The 20,581-nt window shown below is 42.7% G+C and overlaps 1 protein-coding gene across 3 annotated transcripts in view; it reads left to right on the forward strand.

Moving 5' to 3' along the window:
* The first annotated feature begins 411 nt into the window (after positions 1-411).
* LOC134531099 (RNA-binding protein 42) overlaps positions 412-20,581 on the forward strand; it is a 143,706-nt gene continuing 123,536 nt past the window's right edge. The window contains exons 1-3 of one of the 3 annotated variants that reach the window (XM_063366641.1): positions 412-615; positions 2,666-2,910; positions 6,056-6,323. In XM_063366641.1, coding sequence (XP_063222711.1) covers positions 563-615; positions 2,666-2,910; positions 6,056-6,323 — 566 coding nt within the window. In that variant the 5' untranslated portion in view covers positions 412-562. The remainder of the gene's footprint in view (positions 616-2,665; positions 2,911-6,055; positions 6,324-20,581) is intronic. The other 2 variants (XM_063366643.1, XM_063366642.1) reach the window with 2 other exon arrangements.

Here is a 20,581-nt window from a genome sequence, read left to right on the forward strand (position 1 = left end):
ACGCGGAGGCAGAGTACCCACGACCCCACACCAACGGCCTAGCAGCCCGCTAGCCTGGCGCCCCTCCGGACAACAAGAGCATCGCGACGCCCACAGCGCCCGTCAGGTACCCCCCGGACCTTTCACAGAGGTCGGGTGACGGCAAAACTTTGTAGATTGTAAAAAACGTGTTCTGGTTATGAAACACTATTTTAATACAATTACAAGGATGATAAATTCATTTCGCGATGACAACAAGTTTTCAAAAGACGAGAGAAAAAATGTGCCGAAATCGCCTTATAAAATACACGGAAATTTGAATTTCGCGGGCGTTCTGCAGGACAAGCCGCTAGGGTCGTTGCAGTCATGTGTCGCCAGCGCTCGCAATGTTAAATGGCCTGTGTTTCCTATATTGTTCTTCTAAAATATTTGGTTTATGTTCTTTGACATCAGTATTGTTATTGTGTGGTGTTTTGTATTTTGAAAAACACGAGAGGTTAGGTAGTAGTTTATTTTTGGGACTTTTGTATTGAGAGTGTTTGGGAAAATACTATTTATTTGTAGATTGAATCATTTAGCAGAAATGGCAAATATAAATACCGAGAAACTTAAACTCATGGAGGATGAAATGAACAGGTGAGCTGCTATTGTCAGTACTTTAAATGTTAATATTTCTACCTTTAAACATAGAAATATGAAAATTCCAATGTCTCCTGTAATAAATATATTCCTGAATAAATATTGCGTATCATGAAACATTTCTTGTTTCAATATTTGTGTTGTGTTATAATGCACCCCCATGGATTGTTGAGTACATACATTTTAATTTACAACCATGGAAGAATCATTTAAAGCAGTTTCAAAAAAATTTCACAGTAATTCTAATAGATAACGGTTTTTACTAAAAAAAAAAAAGAAAGATATTTATATATATATATTTTTTTATTTATTTATTTATTTATTCCAAACATGTTTCACGATCATTCGCTAATAGTGTTTTGTGATACATATAGTAAATGGCTGCTATAAACGTTATTACATATTGAGCTACAGTAAAATAATTAAAATCTATTTTCATAAATGTTTTTAATGACACAAATGAACCAACAATAACAATAGTTAAAAAAATACACAGTATATAACCACTCGCAAATTAAAATAATTGGGACTATTCTAGTGAGCGATACCATAACATTATTAATGACAACACCAAGATGGTGTCGCATATGTCATTACTATCCCTACTTTATTTTGGCACAAGCTTGGGAATATGTGAGTTTTAGGGGGGGAACAATAAATAAACAATTTTTCACATTTCATTTATTTCTCTTTATGCTTTTTTGAAATTATAAACTAAACTATAATCCCTCCTTACAAGTCTATTTTGCGATACTGTGATATAACAAATTATAATAGACCAATTGGGACTGGATTCTGCTTCATGATTTCTGAGAAAAAATTATTTCGAAACATTTGGCTTTCAGAAAATTAATAAATTTTGCTATTGCAAAATGGAATAGACTAGGTGGGACTGTATTCCAATTCACGATACGGAGAAAATATTATTTCGTAACATTTCACTTTCAGAAAATTAAATAGAATAGACCAGGTGGGACTGTTTTCTATTTTACAATACAGATAAAAATATTAACTAGAATTTTCTTCGTGGTAATTATTTAACTTCCACTATCACAAAATAGACTACTGGGTGTGCCTATTTTCTATTTCATAATAGGGTCATTCCATGCCACGATACACATTTTCCACCCCACCATCTCAGATTTCTATTAAATTTGGTACATGGTATCTTCAGACAAATATAAGAACCCTTATTTTTCATTTTTGGAATCTTGGCTCTAGTTTGGAATTTAAAGCTTTTCAAAGTTTCCTTCTGTTCGGTGGAATTTTTTTAATTCGTAACCAAAGTCGAGTGACACATCTTGCTTCAACTTACATTTGTAATAACCGTTATTAATGTAGATTTGTGAAATTCACCATATTTATTCAGAATTTTACGTAGATTTCAAATATCACTCGTGAAACGTATATAAATGCCCAGAAGTACGAGCAATTTATGTTAGAAGTGGGAAAAATGAATTACCAAAAATTGTAAACCTCAGTTCAGTAATCTTATTATAACTTTTTTTCTATTAATTTTTATAATCTCAGGCTTGGTACCATTAGAAAGTGCACAAAAGTTGCTACAATATGGTGAAATAAAATTTGTGGATATTTACCTTCCTTTTTTATAAAAGCAGGTTCTTTGTGAAAGAAGTAGTTGAGATGATTATAAATCAGTTCTAAGTTTACAAAATAATTTGTACATATAAAAGCAAATATATATATATATATATATATATAAAATTAAATAATAGATGAGGGTGAATTAATACAAATTCACCTGTTTATACACCTGACAACTTGGTGCGTAGTGGGGCCAAGAAAAAGCTAGGCTTCCTATTGGTTTTCTTTTTTCTTATGTCCTGTACTTTCGGTTGGTACTAAATTCATTGAAATACATGAAAAGGGAGTGATAGGAAAATATTAATTAATTTGTTTTTTAACTAAGGGGTAGCTGGCCATTATTAACCTTGGCTCAATTAATCATTTTGTAATGTTATATTTTAATAATAAATACCTGTCGCTGAAGTGGCGGTGTGAGGAATGCGGAGGTCGCCGGTCGCAGGTTCGAGGCGGAGATCGCCCTGCCCGTGCTGCCGCCCCCCCCGCCCCCCGCCAGGCCGGTGATCGGGGCCAACACGTACAGCCAGGTGCAGCGGCGGCTGGAGGAGCAGCAGACGGGGCCCGGGCCCGGGCCCGTGATGCAGCACATGCAGCTGGTGCCTCCCTTCCAGAGCATCCCGCCGCCCCCGCCACCCCCGCCCATGCTCATCCCGCACCAGGTGCAGCGGGGCCAGCCGGTGCGCCATCGTGAGTCTCCGTTCTCTCTGCACACTGCGCGCTTGACTCTGGAAGCTGCCACTTTTATACTAGATATTAAGGATCCAACGGGTTTTGAAGTGGAAGCCATTCTTTTCTTTTGCTATATCAAAACCTGGAAATTGTATCTTCTTATTTTAATAAGGAATATCAAAGTTTAGTCAGGATTTTTAAATGTTATCAGGATTTCTAATTAATTTTGAATTTGGCTGCTAAATTATGTTATTGGGTTAGTTTATTTAAAGTCTTGTTTTATTAGCTATATTAGTTTTAGTTAGCAAAAAAAAAAATTCTTTAGTTAATCAGAATTTTGTTCATGTAATAAGGAATCTATTCATATAGTTGGAAATATTAACTGTTATTGTTTTTCAACTGGGTGTTATTTGCCGGTTATTCGACAATATATATATACATACACACACACACACACACACACAAAATGTATCTTCCACATTGGGCGAGCAAGTATTATTACAATTGTTCATTCTCTTTTACAATATGCACTTGTTGATTGTACTTGCCCCATTTAGGTAGTTGGAAAGATAATAAATTGTACAGATCTACCTCCTTCCAATTCCAAATGATTAATAGCACATTTGGGTGCTAGTCCGCATTAAGTAAGGATTGCGAGTCTATAAGTGACTCAGTAGCCCCGAAACAGTTGTCAAGAGTTAGGGTGCTCGCCAGCAGTGACCCGTGTAGGAATTTAATGAATTTATTTGAATGAAAATACTGTGTGATTATTTCATTTCATTTGAATAAAATTGACTTGATCTCTGATTTTCAAATTATAACCACAATTTTTTGATACATTACAGCTAAATTTTGCCCTTTTCAAGTACCAATGAATTAAATTCTTTTGGTGTTGATTACAGAGTTTTGTGGCTATTATCGAATATATTTTTTTTGCCGTTGGGTTGAGCCGCATCATAGTGGTAGTTTGCAATGATAGTGTGTTCCAACATTTCGCTCTGCATGACAGCAGACATAGTTAGGGTGGAACAGATCTGGTAGTACTCAATGATGATTATTTACATTTTCTTTTAAATCTCTTTAGTCTCTATTTTATCTTGCAATAGCTTTGTAGTTTAAGTCTCAGAAGTTACCTTCTCCTTTATTTTTTGCTTCGCACAACTTTGAGAGAAGGTAGAAGGACCATGGTGTTTATTTTCATGTGTATGACTTTTTTTTTTTTTTTTACAGATTGTACTGATCTATTAGCTAATTCAATAGTTTGTGGCTTGGTTTTGCCTTCATTTAATATTTTTCTGTTCATCAATAATCACTATTTATTTTGGTGATAATCATATAAGAAAATTTTCTTCTTTTAATATTTTCTAGGCATATTATTATATTGCATATTCATCCAATTTTCTAGTAGACTATAGTGTAACATTGTTATTAAATAATACATTTCTAATACCTACTGTAATAGATGCTTCGTGGTCTGCTCAAGCAGTACTTTGGGGGCTTATATTTAATTTTATTCATGAATTCATACCCTATTGGCTATTGCTCTAATCATGTTGATGATAGAATTTAGAAGTACTGTATGGTGTGGGATTTCGAAAAGTAAAGATTCATTGGTGTACACTAATTCAAAAACATTTTAATTGATAAAACCTCCATTACAAATTACTTACTGATACATATTTTATTTTTCAACATAGTTGTCACTACTGTCCAAGCATTTGTTAAGTTTGGGTATAAGCTTTTGTATACCACAGTCATAGAAGATTACCACCTGCTGTTGAAACCACATTTCAACTTAAGTTTTGATCTCTTGCCCTACAAGATTTATTTCAGGTAAAGAAGTAAGTGAAAGTCATTGGCTGCATGGTGGATGGTCAAAAGCATCCCACTTGAAAATTTTGATAAGTTCTTTGGTTTGAAGCACTGTATGAGGACAAGCATTGTCATGAGGCAAGCAGACTTCGCTTGTCAGCACGCCTGTATGTTTGTTTTGAATTGCCTATCTTAGACGTCTCAGTCCCACAATATGCAGCAGCATTAATTGTGGTGCCGAGAGGCATGAATTTATCCAGAGAATACATAGTATGGCCCAGGAAACAGAAGCCATGATTTTATTTTTGCTGAAGTTGAAGTTTTGAATTTTGTGTCTTTTGAGGAAGTGCCATTTATTGACTTTTGCTTGAATTCTGGAGTGTATGATAAACCCACATCTTGAAACCAGTAACAATGTAACTAAGAAACTCACATCACCTCTTTCTTCATAGCGTGCGAAGAAATTGAGTGCGTAGCACATCCTTTTCACTTTGTGTTCTTCTACATTTTTGGAACCCTGTGTGCACACAATTTCTGGTATTGTAAAGTCACAGTCACAGCTTCATCAAGAGTTGTCATTGACACTTCCGGTATTATTTAGTGTAAATCTCTCAATTTGAGATGCCTATTTTGTTCAAATTGCTTCAAAGAATAGAGGCAACAGAGATCACAGAATGCCAGTCTGTTCTGTGTTTTTCGTGAACTTCAATTGCATCTTCAGAGAAAGCACAACATCATTTTGTCATTTTGGCTATTCGTAATGTTCCCACGGGCGGAAATAATTTCTTTGTGATTATTCTGTGGATGCTCACCTTTTTCATGAAGAAAACATATGACAGAATACACTTCATTTTTGGCAAGGTTCTGAATTTACACAGCCATTATAAACACCTGCTATCCAGAGTACACCAGCATAGAAATAACCAGTGACCACGAGGGAAAAAAGTGAAAGGTTCAAGGTTACAATCGCTGTTGCCAACATGCTTACCAATCTTTTCCTTTCCTGCTGTCTGTGGTGTATCTTTACTTTTTGAAACACCCTCTTATATACTTTAACTCCTTTTGTTGGTGTATCTTGTAACAAATTACGGTTTCCATACAATCTTGATTGAGAGATTCTGTTTTTTTTTATATTTGTAAGGGATGAAACTTTAAGCTTAGACCATGAATTCCAGTAACCTTTGCAGGTATGCATAAATATGAATTAATAACTTGATCCTCATGTAGAAACGTAGTCTCTTGCTTGAATCAAAGTTTTGCTGTTTGATATGGAGTTATGTTATTTGTAAAAATGAAGGTCTTCTTTCAAAAATAAACCAGATGATGTTTGTTTACCAATGTGTGTTCTCAGAGATGCGACCCATGCAGATGGGGCCGCCTCCCGGTCCACCTGTGATGATGCCAGGCCCTCCGCACTCACACCCGATGGGCTTCATGGCACCCCACCCAATGAACATAGGCATGAACATGAACATGAACATGGGCATGAACAGGCCTGGGCCACCGTTCATGGGGCCGCCCATGAGCATGGACGGCATGGGCCCGCCAGGCATGATGCCTCCCCAGCCGCAGATGATGCCAATGCCGCCGCAAGGTCCTCCTCAGTCTCCGGTCGTCAGGTGAGTAACATGAATGTTTGCAAAGCCCGTCTGCTTGTGCGGTTCACACAACATTACACCTATAATCACAGGCTTGTGGTTTATTTTTACACACTGAATTTTTACACTAGCTATAGATACCCCAGATGCTTCAGAAAACACCAAAATGTCCAACGTGACAAAAAATAACTTGGACACATCGTAGGATAGGAGCTGTGTCACTCCTACTGTGCGACAGGACTCACAAGTCGGCACCACGGATTTAGAGATGTAAATTGCAGGTTACCTACTCACCCAGTAACTAACATTTTTGTACAGGTGGCCAAGTATTTAGGTAAATTCAATAAATTAGGTACATGTTTTAAAATATTGATTTATTTTTATAGCAGTACATCATCTGCATTATTAAATTTTAATTTTTTTGGGAGGAAGATGAAATACTGAGGTATAGTTAAAGTTTATGATTTTGATACGGGGCCGTGGCCTCTAATCTTTAATAAACCGGAGGTTTACGGTGAATGCTCGGAATTTAAGGGCGCCACTGTGCAACGGGCACGGACCTATGAGAGACTCTTTACCAGGGTCGTGACGTCGCCCATGTGAGACGTGATTTTAATTTCCCCCTGAAGCCAGCCTAGTACTAATAACTGCCTGCTCTCAGTGTCGGGCACGCTAGTCCCTACGCCGTGGGTTCTTAGGCGTCCCACACGCCGTCACACTAGAGATGGTCACACATATTTAAAAAAAAAGAATAGAAATTTAAATTTATACGCCCTTATTTATTTAAACTGTAACAAACACCCGCGCCACGAATCGGTTTAAGTGGAGTGACCAACCACGTGGTCACACATCGACTTACGTATAATGCTTAGGAAAAAAGACCGGTAACGGTCACAATGTAATTATTAAAGCAGTCCCTCGACCGAGAGAAGCTCCGAGGACTAAACGAAAAAGATTTAAAGAGAATTAAAGGTGAACAGAATTACTATGCAGAGATGAACAAGCGGTGAGGTCCCCGGAGTGCTGAAGCGTCTACTCTGGGTCGTTGATGGCGAAAGACTGGGGGGAGCTCTCAGCTACAAGGATCAACAATGGCGTCCTCCCGCCGAAACAATTGCCGTTAATTGTATTTTCGATTCCGTGCCACGGGGAACTGGAGTAACATGAAAAAGGTTCTTAAAAATTTACGTGACATTTACTGAATATTAAAAAGGATAATAAAAATTACAAGTATTAAGGAATATTTTAAATAATGTCTGGCTTCGGTTCCTTCCTTGTACTTTGTGAATGTCCGGAAACGTCCTTATATTTAAATACATCAACTCTAAATAAACTTACATAAAACCCTCCCGGCAGATCTGCCGTCACGTCACACTCGGGAAACAATAAAAACAATTTACAATGATGCATTTAATTATATTTAGGGGTGCGGCGCACTAGCTCTACAGCGCCCTCTTGCCGGACTGCCAACACACACGCACGCGTAAGCGGGAGGTTTGAATGGAGGGTGGGTGTTTGGGCGGTGGCATATCGGACTAAAAAGGGGCCGCGGGCCCGGACGATGTATATTGCCCCCCCCCCCGAAAAGTAGGCCGATATGAGAGCCATGTGACAGATGGTTGGGGCGTGGCTTGCTGTCTATGTTGTCCGCTGTCTCGTAGCTGGCCCTGTTGGCACCCCTGGTTGTCCCCCGCCGGCTGTACAGTGTGTACGTTTACCGAGTGTCTGGCGGATGCGTCCTTCCCCTTGTGTGCGGCCCGCCTAAAGCCTCTGTCACGCAGCACCTGGGTGGGGCCGCCTCCCTTCGTGGCCGGATGTTGTATCAGTGCCCTGTCTCCTCCCCTACCGTCCCTTCCTCGTGTTTATCCTCCCCCTCCGCGTCGTTCATTTCCTCCACTGTAATGCGGGGTGGCGTCAGTTCCCTCACTATGTTTCGGTACATGGATTCTACTAGCGAGTAGTGTAAGAGCTCCTCGAACTCTTCGCACGACGGGCTGTCCGTCCGGGTCTCCTCCTCGTCCGGCTGCCAAACAATAGGAATTGGGGAACGGTCTTGCCCCTCGTCTCTTGTTCGCTTGCCCCCTTTGAACCCGCGAAAGGGTTCGTCCGTGCTTTCCGTGAACAGCAGCCGGGCGTGACTTCCGGTGTCGGTTGGGCGGATGGGTGTAACTGCGGTGTCGCAGGGAAATCCTGCGAACCCTGGTGAACCTCCGCGTGTCGGCGTGGATGTGTCACGGTGCTCTGTGGGTGGGGTTGTTTGGGTCTCCTGCCCCGTCGTCCCCCGTTCTGCTCCATGCACCTCGTCCTCCGCTCGTCTTCCCCTCGTGCTAGTCTGACGGTATCCCGATGATATTTCACCACCCTTCCGGTGGGAAGTCTCAGGAACACTGCCGTGCTACCCGCAGCACCACGGGTACTGGTCCTACCCATGTCGCTGCTAGCCCCGCGCAGTAGTTCCGCCCCTTCGACGAGAGTGGGTGTAGTCTGGCGTATACGAGTTGTCCGGGGGTCAGTGATGGGGTTGGTGACGTGGTGGTGGGAGTGACCCGCGCCTGGTAGTCGGCCTGTCGGTGTTGTGCGGCGTCGCGCAGATCTGATAGCCGCGCCGCCCGTGCCTCATGTGACTCGTCTACTGGTCGGGTGTCCGATGACGGGATACGGTACTGCCCAGGTAGGGGGAGGTTCAGCCCCTGGACAAGGGTGGCCGGTGCTTCGCCCGTGGCTTCGTTACGTCGACGACGAAGACATTAGAGCACGTCGGGTATGTGGGTGTCCCAGGTGGTGTGGTCCTCGGCGAGTCGTAGACATAACTGGGCTTTAATCTCTTGATTGCGCTGCTCTGTTGGATTCGCCCTTGGGTGGTAAATGGGCGTGGTGTGGGCTGTGACTCGCCACTTCCGGCATATTTGACCCACTTCCGCCCCGAGAACTGGGTGGCGTTGTCCGTCAAGAGCACCTGTGGGTAGCCCCACCGGGAGAACTCCTCCTCCTCTAAGCTCCTTGCAATCGTTCCAGCAGGACAATTCGACAAAGGGTACGCCTGTACCCACCGGGTGAAGCAATCTGTCACCACGAGTAGGAACCTTTTGCCCCGGGCGGTGCGGGGATAGGGGCCCATGAGGTCCAGCGCCACGGTGTGGAAGGGCTCTGTAGGTTGCCACGGTATTTGTTGCTCCCGTCCGTCGGGTCTCTGGGTCTTGTGTCTCTGACAGTACTGGCAGCTGCGAACTCTGTCCCTCACGTACTTGTTCAGCCCTGGCCAGTAGAACCAATCCCTTATTGCCCTTGTCGTCTAGTTGGTGCCTGGGTGCCCAGCTAATTTATTGTCGTGTAGCATAGAGAAAATGTCGTGCCGCGTCCCAATTGGTGCAAACTTCTGCCATTCTGTTTGTTGTTGTTGTTGTTGTTCCCGGGCCTATGCTTGTAGGCAACCGTCTACTACTCTGTACCCCTCGAGCGTAGCCTCCCCGCATCTCCGAATCAGCTCCTGAGTGTGTGCGTCTGTCAGTTGTACAGCGCGGACTAGGGCGTCCAAGTCGTCTAGCTCCGCGCCGTGGGGTAGTGCAGGGGGCATGTTCGGTTGGATTGCACATAGGTACGAACCGGCGGTCATCTCGGATCTCTCGTCGCTCACCATCCCGCGTGTGGGGGGAAGTAGTTCGTCCCATTCCGCATCATCCCGCACCTGTACTGTACCTACTGTCCGGATCTCGTGACAGCGCGTCTGCTAGCTCATTGTATTTTCCCGCCACATGTTCTATAGTGAAATCTAATGCCTGTAGCAGCATGGCCCACCGGGTGAGTTTGGAGCGACGGCCCTGCATGGTCGCGAGCCACTTTAGGCATTGACTGTCCGTGCGTAAAACAAACTGTTGTCCCTCCAGGTGTGGTCGGTAGCGTCGCAAGGCCCACACAACTCCGAGGCACTCTCACTCGTTCACGCTATAACGGCGCTTTACCTCACCAAACTTGGCGCTCGCATACTCGATCACTCTGGGTTCCCCCTCCTCACCTAGCTGTAGTAGGATGGCCCCTATGCCCTCTTGACTAGCATCGGTCTGCACGATAATGGGTTTCTGTGGGTCCAGTCTGGCCAACAGATGGCACTCACGGAATCTACGCTTGAGTTCTTCGAATGCTGCCTGCATAGCGCTCGTCCACCGGTACGGTTTCTTTGGTGACAGTTGTTCTGTCAGGGGAGCTGTCACGAGTGGAAACTCTGGGATGAATGCCCGTAACCAATTAGTTAGTCCTATGAATCGCTGGAGCTGCTTGCGTGTGTTTGGGGCGGGTTGGTTAAGGATGACCTCTAGCTGTTTTGTGGTAGGCCTATTCCCCTCCGCGTTCACTACCAGACCCAGGAAATCCAATTCCGTCGTGCTCAGGTGACACTTCTCCCTGTTACATATCAGTCCGTGGGACACTACACGCTCTAGTACAAGGGCGAGGTTGTGGGCATGGTCCTCCCAGGTCTATGACCACACTATGATATCATCTAAGTATGCCGCAGCAAACATCCTTAAATAATTGTTCAGCTCACGCGTCATCATGTTTTGAAAAGTGGCAGGGGCGTCCTGGAGACCAAAGGGCATGGCTCTGAATTGGAATCGTCTCCTGTCGGGGGTGGTGAAAGCGGTCTTTGGTCGGTCCTCTGGCCGTATTGGCACTTGCCAATACCCAGATTTCAAGTCCAATGACGAGAACACTTTTGTGTTGCCGAGTCCGGCGATCGTGTCGGCCATGTTTAACAAGGGCGGGGGGGGGGGGGGCATTCACTGTCACCTTGTTTATGGGTTTGAAATTCACACAGAATTGGGACGTGCCATCTTTCTTTTCTGCTAAGACTATCTGGAAGTTATAGGGGCTCTCACTCGGTTCTATAATCCCGTCCCTGAGCATCTCCTTAACCTGAGTCAGAATGGTCTGTTTGCCTCTGTGGCCGTAACTGCCTGGTGGGATGAACGTAGGAACATGAGGATGAGTAGGGATGGTATGTTCGGTTACTGTAGTGCGTTTGAGGGGGTCTGCAGTCGCGAACACGGAACACTGTTGGTCAAGCACACTCTGGATGAGGGCACAGAGCTCAGGGGGAACTCCGTGCGTGAACTCGTTGAGACTGACCTTTACATCTGGCGGCGGCGGCTTCCTCCCCAGCCCGTAGATGGTGCGACGGCTCTGGATGCCCACGTGCACCCGGCCGTCCCATACCTCGATCCGTGCGTCCTGTTGATAGAGCCAGGGTTGCCCCAGTATGACGTCGTCGCGCTGCCCGGCGATCACCGCAGCTGTCGTGGTCGACCGCTGGTCTCGTACCTCGATGCGGAGCGTCGCGACGCCCTGCGTCCGGCAGGCGTCTCCGGCGGTGGCCAGCTGCAGCTGTCCGGGTTGAAGCTCGTATTGGTCGTCGGCAAGTAGCCGCGCTGCCACACAGTTGTGACTAGCGGCTGTGTCCACCAGGGCGTTCACCACGCGCCCGTTGACTACGATCGGGATGCGTAGGAGTTCGCCCTCATCGGCTCTGATGTGACCCAGGAAGGGCCCTGTCGGCGGGCGCTTGTGTCCTCCAGCTGTTGAGGGGGGGAGGGGTGGTAGAACAACTACGCCCCCCCCCCCCCCTTGGCCATTTCCCGTCTGCCGCGGGTTCCTGTTGTCCGGCCGGAAGCGGTTACGCACCGGGCAGTTGAGATGCCAGTGGTAGACGCCGGTGGGGCACGTATGGCACTGTGAGGCTGGTCCGCTGCCGATGGCGCGCTGACGCCATGCCGGTGGTGATTGGCTGCCGGGTCGGGTGCCTGTGTGGCGGCCTGCTGTTTGTGGCACGACGTAAGGTACCACTGCCTGGGTTGTTGCGGTAGTTTGTTCGGTCCGTGTTGGCGCTCCGACACTTGCTCAGGACGTTTTCACTGCACTCAGGTCCTGCTCCACAATCCTAGCGAGCTGCACGAATTCTTCCGCGGAGTAGCGTACCGCGTGGCGCATGTGCGGACGCATCTCGGGACGCATGAGCTCTATTACTGGCCCTAAAATCTCCTCCGGTGCTTGTGTCGGGAATAGGCGTCTGTGAAGACGAATCTTCTTCAGCACGAACGCTTCGGCCGCCTCCGTGTGCCCTTGTTCCGTGCAAAACAGCACGGTCCTCACTTTCAGTTACGTTCGGGCGTCCGCGAACCGGGATTCGAACCTCCTGACAAACTCCGGCCAGGGCATATCAAACTCACAAATGATTGTCCACCACGTTTTTGCGTCGGCACATAGCACGCCGCCTACTCTCTCTGTCCACTCCATTTCCGGTACCCCGTAGCGACCCAACCGTTTGCGACAAGCGTTCATGAATTGGCTAGGATCGTCACTGGTCTGCCCTGCAAATTCCAGAAGTTCGATAGGTCCCACCGGAACTACGCGCCTCCTATCCCACGTGATGTCACAGCGCTCCCGCTCTGCCGCTTCCAGTTGCACGTGCGCCACACTTTGGCATTCCGTACAGAGATACCAGTTACTCTCCGAGTTGTCCGCCTCGGCCCCGGTGAGGCATTTCCGGTGTTTAAATGCCCTGCACTGCTTGCACCATGTGCCCTCGCTTGCCTGTCCTTCACACGCCGTGTTCGTGCACCTAAGATGATCTGGTGCCCTAGCTTGCGTTCCTAGTGGTAGGTTACCCACGCATGACGCTAAGCAAACACACTTGTCCGTCCACGACGTTCCCAGTACACCGCCCACGTGTTTGGGTCGCGCACATTTCACACAGTACATCCCGTTCACATTGTACAGTACCTCGGTTTTCACTGCGCCTGCACTGCTGTCCTTTCGCGCGCTGTCCGGCATGGTGGTGTATGGTGGTAAGGCCGATGTACTGCCTTGCTTCTCCTCGCCACGCGGCCCGGAAGGCGGTCCAGCTCACACACTCACCCTGCGAGCTGCCTGCACACAGCTGTCCGCGCCCGGCTTGTGTTGTTTGCTCGCCGGATTACTGCTAGCGCGCGCGCTTGGCTGGTCACGTGGCCGGCGCTCCAGAGTCCCGCTGTGCGCTCCGTGCTCGCGTGCAACAACCGCCTATCTCACGCGCTCGCACGGGTCTCGGAACTAGGCGTCTTCTATCACGCCCCACGCTCTTGGACGCCACTTGATACGGGGCCATGGCCTCTGATCTTTAATAAACCGGGGGTTTTCGGTGAATGCTCGGATTTTAAGGGCGCCACCGTGCAACGGGCATGGACCTATGAGAGACTCTGTACCAGGGTCGTAACGTCGCCCATGTGCGACATGATTTTAATTTCCCCCTGAAGCCAGCCTAGCACTAATACCTGCCCACTCTCAGTGTCGGGCACGCTAGTCCCTACGCCGTGGGCTCTTAGGCGTCCCACACGCCGTCACACTCGTAGTGATGGGTAGTGGAAAGTTTCCTGTCGGAAATTTCCTGCCGAAAACTTTCAAAAATGGAAAATTTACAGACCTCATGGAAACTTTGAAAAAAAGTGGAAACATTGGGAAACATTGAATTTTTTTTAGCTGTAACAGTTGAGTGCTGTTGAGTATGTATGCAAAATTTCAACCGATATGGAACACATTGAAGAAGGTATAGTTTTAACAGAGTTAGCTCAGTACCTAAGTAGAGAAGGTATGTGGGCCAAAGAATTTCTTTGGATGGCGCTTGAAAAAGGTAAACTTGAACCCTGTACTTGGTGGAAAGGTCTGTGTGGTCATACACAGCTGTCAAAAGTAGCAAACAGAATCTTAGGTATGCCAGTAACCTCTGCTGCTACAGAGAGGTCTTTCAGTACACATGGTAGTATACATACAAAACTAAGAAACCGCTTGACCACTGAAAGAGCAGGTAAAATATCATTCATTGCCCACAACTGGAAATTGTGTCACCACATCCTGGAGGACATTGAAAAATTGGAAAGGAAAGATTCTATTACTGTCATTGTGGAAGACAAATGTGAGAAAGTATATCAGAAGAAAAAACTACCACAGTGTGTTTTAAAAGAAGACAGTGCATCTTGTTCTAACAATGAAACAGAAGAGGAAGAAAACAGTGATTTCAGTTATGAAGGCAATGATGATTTCATTGGTTTATAAGACCCAATATGACTTAAATAAGGACATGTTTGTTTCCAATTCAGTTAAAACTGTCATGTATGATTTCTTATTATGAATGCAACTAATTGTTGATCAATATTTTTTTTAGTGTTCTATTTGTTACAACTTATTTGTCTTTATTTCCAATCAGTTGATAAATTGTAATAATAGTGTTAATATTTTCAAATCTATGTAGTCAAATATTTTAACTGTGATTGACCAGGTAATTGTTTTTTCAGAAGGAATCATTTCTGTTAAATCTGCAGTTAAGTATTCTTTACCTTAATTTTTCTTCCACTACATTAGCTTTTTGTAATGTTGAAAGCAGCTGATTAAATAATTTTCAGATTTAAAAACTGATTAGGCCTACTTGCAATGAATTTGTGAACTGTATTTGTAAAAAGAATAATTCCACCTAAATGTTGAAATTAATTTAGAACAGCACCCACAGTAAATTCTACATCGCTAACGAAAGATATTTTAATGTCCTCTTAATACTGCAACTGTGAATATTGTATTTTACAATATGAAAATTTCATACAGTAGAGACAGTCACATGTCTAATTCTCTGAAATGGTTATTTATAAACCAACATCAAAGTTTCCTAAAATTTCCTATGTTTTTCGGTTTTTGGAAAGTTTCCATGAAAATTTCCAGGAAAATTTCAGATAGATAAAATTTTGGACATTTACCCATCCCTACACACTCGAGATGGTCACATATTTAAAAAAAAGAATAGAAATTTAAATTTATACACCCTTATTTATTTAAACTGTAACAAGCACCCGCGGCACGAATCGGTTTAAGTGGAGTGACCAACCACGTGGTCACACATCGACTTATGTATAATGCTTAGGAAAAAAGACCGGTAACGGTCACAATGTAATTATTAAAGCAGTCCCCCGACCGAGAGAAGCTCCGAGGACTAAACAAAAAGAACTGGAACAACAAGAACAAAGGTGAACAGAAATACTATGCAGAGATGAACAAGCGGTGAGGTCCCCGGAGTGCTGAAGCGTCTACTCTGGGTTGTTGATGGCGGAAGACTGGGGGGAGCTCTCAGCTACAAGGATCCACAATGGCGTCCTCCCGGCGAAACAATTGCTGTTAATTGTATTTTCGATTCCGTGCCACGGGGAACTAAAGTAACATGAAAAAGGTTCTTAAAAATTTACTTGACATTTACTGAATATTAAAAAAGGATAGTAAAAATTACAAGTATTAAGGAATATATTTAAATAGTGTCTGGCTTCAGTTTCCTTCATTTTACTTTATGAATGTCCGGAAACGTCATTATATTTAAATACATCAACTCTAAATAAAAGTACATAAAACCCTCCCGGCCGATCTGCTGTCACGTCACACTCAGGAAAAATAAAAACAATTTACAATGATGCATTTAATTATATTTAGGGGTGCGGCGCACTGGCTTTACAGCGCCCTCTTGCCGGGCTGCCAACACACGCACGCGTAAGCGGGAGGTTTGAATTGAGGGTTGGTGTTTGGGCGATGGCATATCGGACTAAAAAGGGGCAGCAGGCCCGGACAATATCAATTTATAACACTACTAAAAACATTTTATTTTTGGAAGAATGCTAAAATCACACAAAATACACTCAAAAAAATAATTCTCATGTTTTCAACCATATAACACTACTAAAAACATTTTAACTTAAAATAACACTATAAACACAAACAAACAAACAAACAAAATCTCAAATTTGTACTCATATGCTGTGGAATTGAATGGTGTTACATGTTTTAAATTAAATTTGAGATAAGCTATATGTATTAGTACCTAGCGAAAATCCACTAGTCCAGAAATCATACCTCGGTCAATATGACAAAAGAACAGTCGTTCAAGCAGTTGTGTTGCAGAAGGTTTTGTCATTCTTTCAATAATCAATTACTATCCATCATCATTATTGTCACTCACAACTTATGATTTATGAGTAGGTTTGCCTGCACTTTTCTCCTATCGCTTTGGTATTTCCGGCTTTTTTCCCCCTTAACCTAATGAAAACTAATTTTTTCTTATTAAAATTTGCCACTTATTTCATGCACATATTGTAAAGTTTATTACATAGTACTAAGTAGAATATAAATATGTTAGGTATTACTTTCTTAATATGCTTATATGCATTGTAGATAATTTATAATTCCAGCTTGCAAATTTTTTAATTTATTGGTAGATTTTTATGATATTTTAGTAATGTGTATTTATTTGATAACATTGATTACTATATTACTAGTGATAGGTTTAAATATCTCTTCCTTTTACATTTGATGAGAAAGTCTTGGATAGTAAAATATTTTGCATGGACATACTGTATAGCACGATGTAGGTCACTGGTCAAGTCTGACATCGTACTGGTTGAAAGTAGATCACATTACCTCCTTTTAGAGCCATCATTGTAAGTAAGAAAGAAGTTGTGTTTTATCATTAATAATGTTGTATTGAATTTTTGCTGGCTCTACCATATTTTTTTGTGTATCAAATGAGAATTTTAAGCAAGCTTGAAGAGTTTAAAGCTGTTACTCATCTTATATGACAAGACGTCTCATTTGAATGTACTTATATCACTGTTAAATGGAGTATGTACCCCTAGCTTTACTTATTGTGTCGTTGCGTGAAGAAGAATAGGGAAGAGCTATTTTTAGAATGATTTGATTTGCTTGAGCCTAATGTTTTTACCCTTCCATTCACACTTACAACATCCATGTTTATCAGAATCTCATGGGGAGAGTTTTCATTGGGGTTAATGTTGTTAGGCCCCTTCTTTGTTATTTAACTGGCCTAGAGACCCTGGCTGGACTCCGGCCCAGGGAATGACATCGCTCAAGTGGGTGACACTATGTTTTCAGGTATGCCAAACCCATCCCTGCTCTAAGTGATGGGATGCTATATGTACTTACTGGTAGATAAGGGGAATCTTAAGGCATCCTATATGCCTTAGCATGCAGTGCTAACTGTCCTACTCATCTATATATGTAGCAATTGCCTGGAGAATGTGTCTGGTTTAAATTAAGGGCAGGACCATGCCACGTAGTTGGCCAACAACAAAGCGAGGCAGAGAGAGCAGCAAAGACTTGTCTGCTTTGTGGCTGATGGGGATGAATGGGGCGAGAACGATGGCAAATGGCAATAGGATGCACCCTATTGCTAGTGTTGTGCCAGTGAGTCCTTCATTGTCAAAAAGCACTCAATAAGGCATTTAGGGCTATCCTAGCCAAAGTCCGAGACAGTTGCCAATAAACATTTCAGGCAGAATCAAATAATACTCTGATGATTATAATAATAATAATAATAATAATATGCTATATCCAAGAAAAAACCACTACTGAATTGGGTAAGTATATTTACTGCTTCATTGCACACAAAACTAATGTACACCAGTATGGTATAGCTAGTACATAAGAGGCTACAGATTTGTATATCTATGGTGCTGCAGCACAATAAAAAAATTACTCCTAAGCTTAGTTTTATACTTTAACTGAATATGTCTGAAATGTACAACAGTGATACATTCTTTAATAATTACGAGATACATAAGCTGTGATTTTATAGTAATTTTTACAAAAAGTTATTAGGGGCATGAATCCCCAAATTATTTAACTAAATGACTTATATACAATGCTAAGCTGTAAGGAACATATATAAATGAATACTGAAAAAAGGGAATCCAAAACTTCAGATACCTAAAATACAGGCCATCAATAAGAAAAAGTCCATGCAACACAATAAGAATAACAGGGAAAAGTTATTCTCCGCAAAACGAAGAGGAGGCAATATTGCAACAGTAGGACAAGGCTGGTAGAAACGCCCGAGTCCTTGAACCTCTCATTGCGATATTAAAAGTTTGCATGCAAAGTTCAAGTGTAATCTTAAAATAGTTCTAACATAGTTTTTGATGATTACCATCCAGCAGGCTGCTAAAATCACACTCTGCCCAAAATGCTGGGATAATTTGCACATATAGCTTCTTTAAATAATTTTGTGCCTGACGATGACAATTTGTGCGCTGTAACAGTCTCAAAATTCGGTGGATGCCATATTAACCATAGTTGACTCAAGTTCTCTCCGTAACAGTAGAAACTCGCGCAATCCACAAAAAGAAAGCACAAAAGGCCAAGTTAATTGGGTCTTGCTATAATTCATCCAAGTATATAATGCAACTACAAACCAAACTGCCCATAAAATGCAGAATACATTTAACTGTATGATAACCACACAACCAGTAAGGCAAAAAAGTACTTTTTAAGATGCTTAAGTTAGTGAAATGAGGTCTACCAGTAGTGCAGACCAACTTTTCGGAAATCAAAGTTTGTTGCGAACAGCGCACAAAACCAGCTATCAAACAGTGACTGTTCGTTGGAGCAATAAAATGCTAATCCAGCTACACTGTAATTCATAATTTTCGCGTATGCATATCCAGCCCGATTCTTGGCTAGAGTGCTTAGGATTCCAAACCTTACTTTCATTTAAGGGTGGCGATGCAACTCCTCGCCAGGCAGTCGTTGAAGTCCAAGTTTGGGCTCCATCGTGGCTGCAGGCTGAAGTCGCAGTAGTGAAGAGGCAGTGGCAGTGTGACCAGCTCCGGTGGTCGCTGGGGTAGAACTTGATTGTGGCGAAACTTGGCTCTTGCCTCATTGCACTGAGGTTGGCGGTGGCGCGGCCACGTGCCTGAGAACAGAACCAATCGGCCACAAAAACATCACCCAACACTGGTACTCAGTGGCATGAATTAGCAAGGAAATTAAGTAGGCCTAAAATTATTTTAAACATTAAAAATGATATGTAACCAATGGAAATTATTTTAAATAAAAATAACATAATAATCACATAACATAAATAAGCGGGAAACATTGAGGTGTAAGAAGGGCCTCATCATTAAATACTCAGAGGCAATGAAAATAAGTATGAAACACTTGTGCACAGGAATCGTAGAATGGCAGTCCTGAGTGAATTCAACTGTTCCTGCTGGACTTTGTTAAAGAAAGCCTTTAGTAATAAAAGAATATGGTTAACATAATATTTAGTAAAATATTTTAATTATATATTAATTATGTATGTTTAATAGGTACAGCATGGTTGTTGCTTGGATGTTGACATGTTCTGTTATGTGCCACACTTTATTTTATGATAAGGTTTGTTTTTTTAATGCTGCATAATTCAAAAATCAAGGTATTTAAAATTTATCTCTTCCCTTTTTGTGTATAAAACTGTTGGTTGACAAGTTCCAGGCACCTTTCCTATTCTCATCATTTCGTCAGGACACAGTGAAGAAAATAATTATTTCTTCATCTTTCTCCTGCGTTGATAACAAGTTCAATTCTTTTCGGAGTGTGAGATAAACGAAACCATAATTTTATTCAATAGTGTCGGTACACTTTAATTATTTTATTATTAAATTCCACCCCAGAATTAATTGTTTATTGCTTTTCCATGCGCAAGATGAAGTGGCCTCATGACTTCATATACCTATTGTTCAATTTTTACTACTGAGAATCTGATTTTTTATGAGTATTTCAATGATTTTTATGTGTACCACTATCTAAATACATACCATATTTACCAAAAAATAATGAGACACTGAAGTTAATGCAACCCCAAACATTTTGATTATTAGTTTGTGAAAATTACTTTATGGAGTAAAAATCACAATTAAAACACACAGAAATTAAATATTATTTAAATTAGTAAATTTATAACATTTTTATTAAGAGCTTTTCTGGTGTTTTTCTGTCCTCTTTTGAACCTGCAAATTTCAATTAGAAGAAGAAAAAATTTTTATGGCTGTAGTTGATAAGCCATTTGTCAGAAAGTGAAGAATGCTGTGATACTTGGTGGTCGCCTGGGCTAGCACCGCATTAAACTGACTCCCCCTCCACTTCATGGCATTCATCTGTCACGCCTGCTGACTCCTTGGCAAGGTTCAGAGAGCTGTTAACAAGAGCGGACTAGAGTGGCATATGCAGTTCACAGGTAGATCGTGTAGTTTTTCAACTAAGCACAGGTTCAGGAGGCAGTAATTAACAGCTGTCTAAAGTGATTAAGTGATGCAGTTTGGAGGCATTGTGTGTGGTATTTCAACTAAGCTGTTCACATTACTGTAAATTCACATCTTCCAGCAACAAGTTACGTGTTTATGATTATAATGCAATTAGGTTTTAGCAATTCTGGTAAAAAAAAAACCTTT

The sequence above is a fragment of the Bacillus rossius genome, chromosome 3 (genome assembly GCF_032445375.1).
Source record: "Bacillus rossius redtenbacheri isolate Brsri chromosome 3, Brsri_v3, whole genome shotgun sequence".
Classification (NCBI taxonomy): Eukaryota; Metazoa; Arthropoda; class Insecta; order Phasmatodea; family Bacillidae; genus Bacillus; species Bacillus rossius.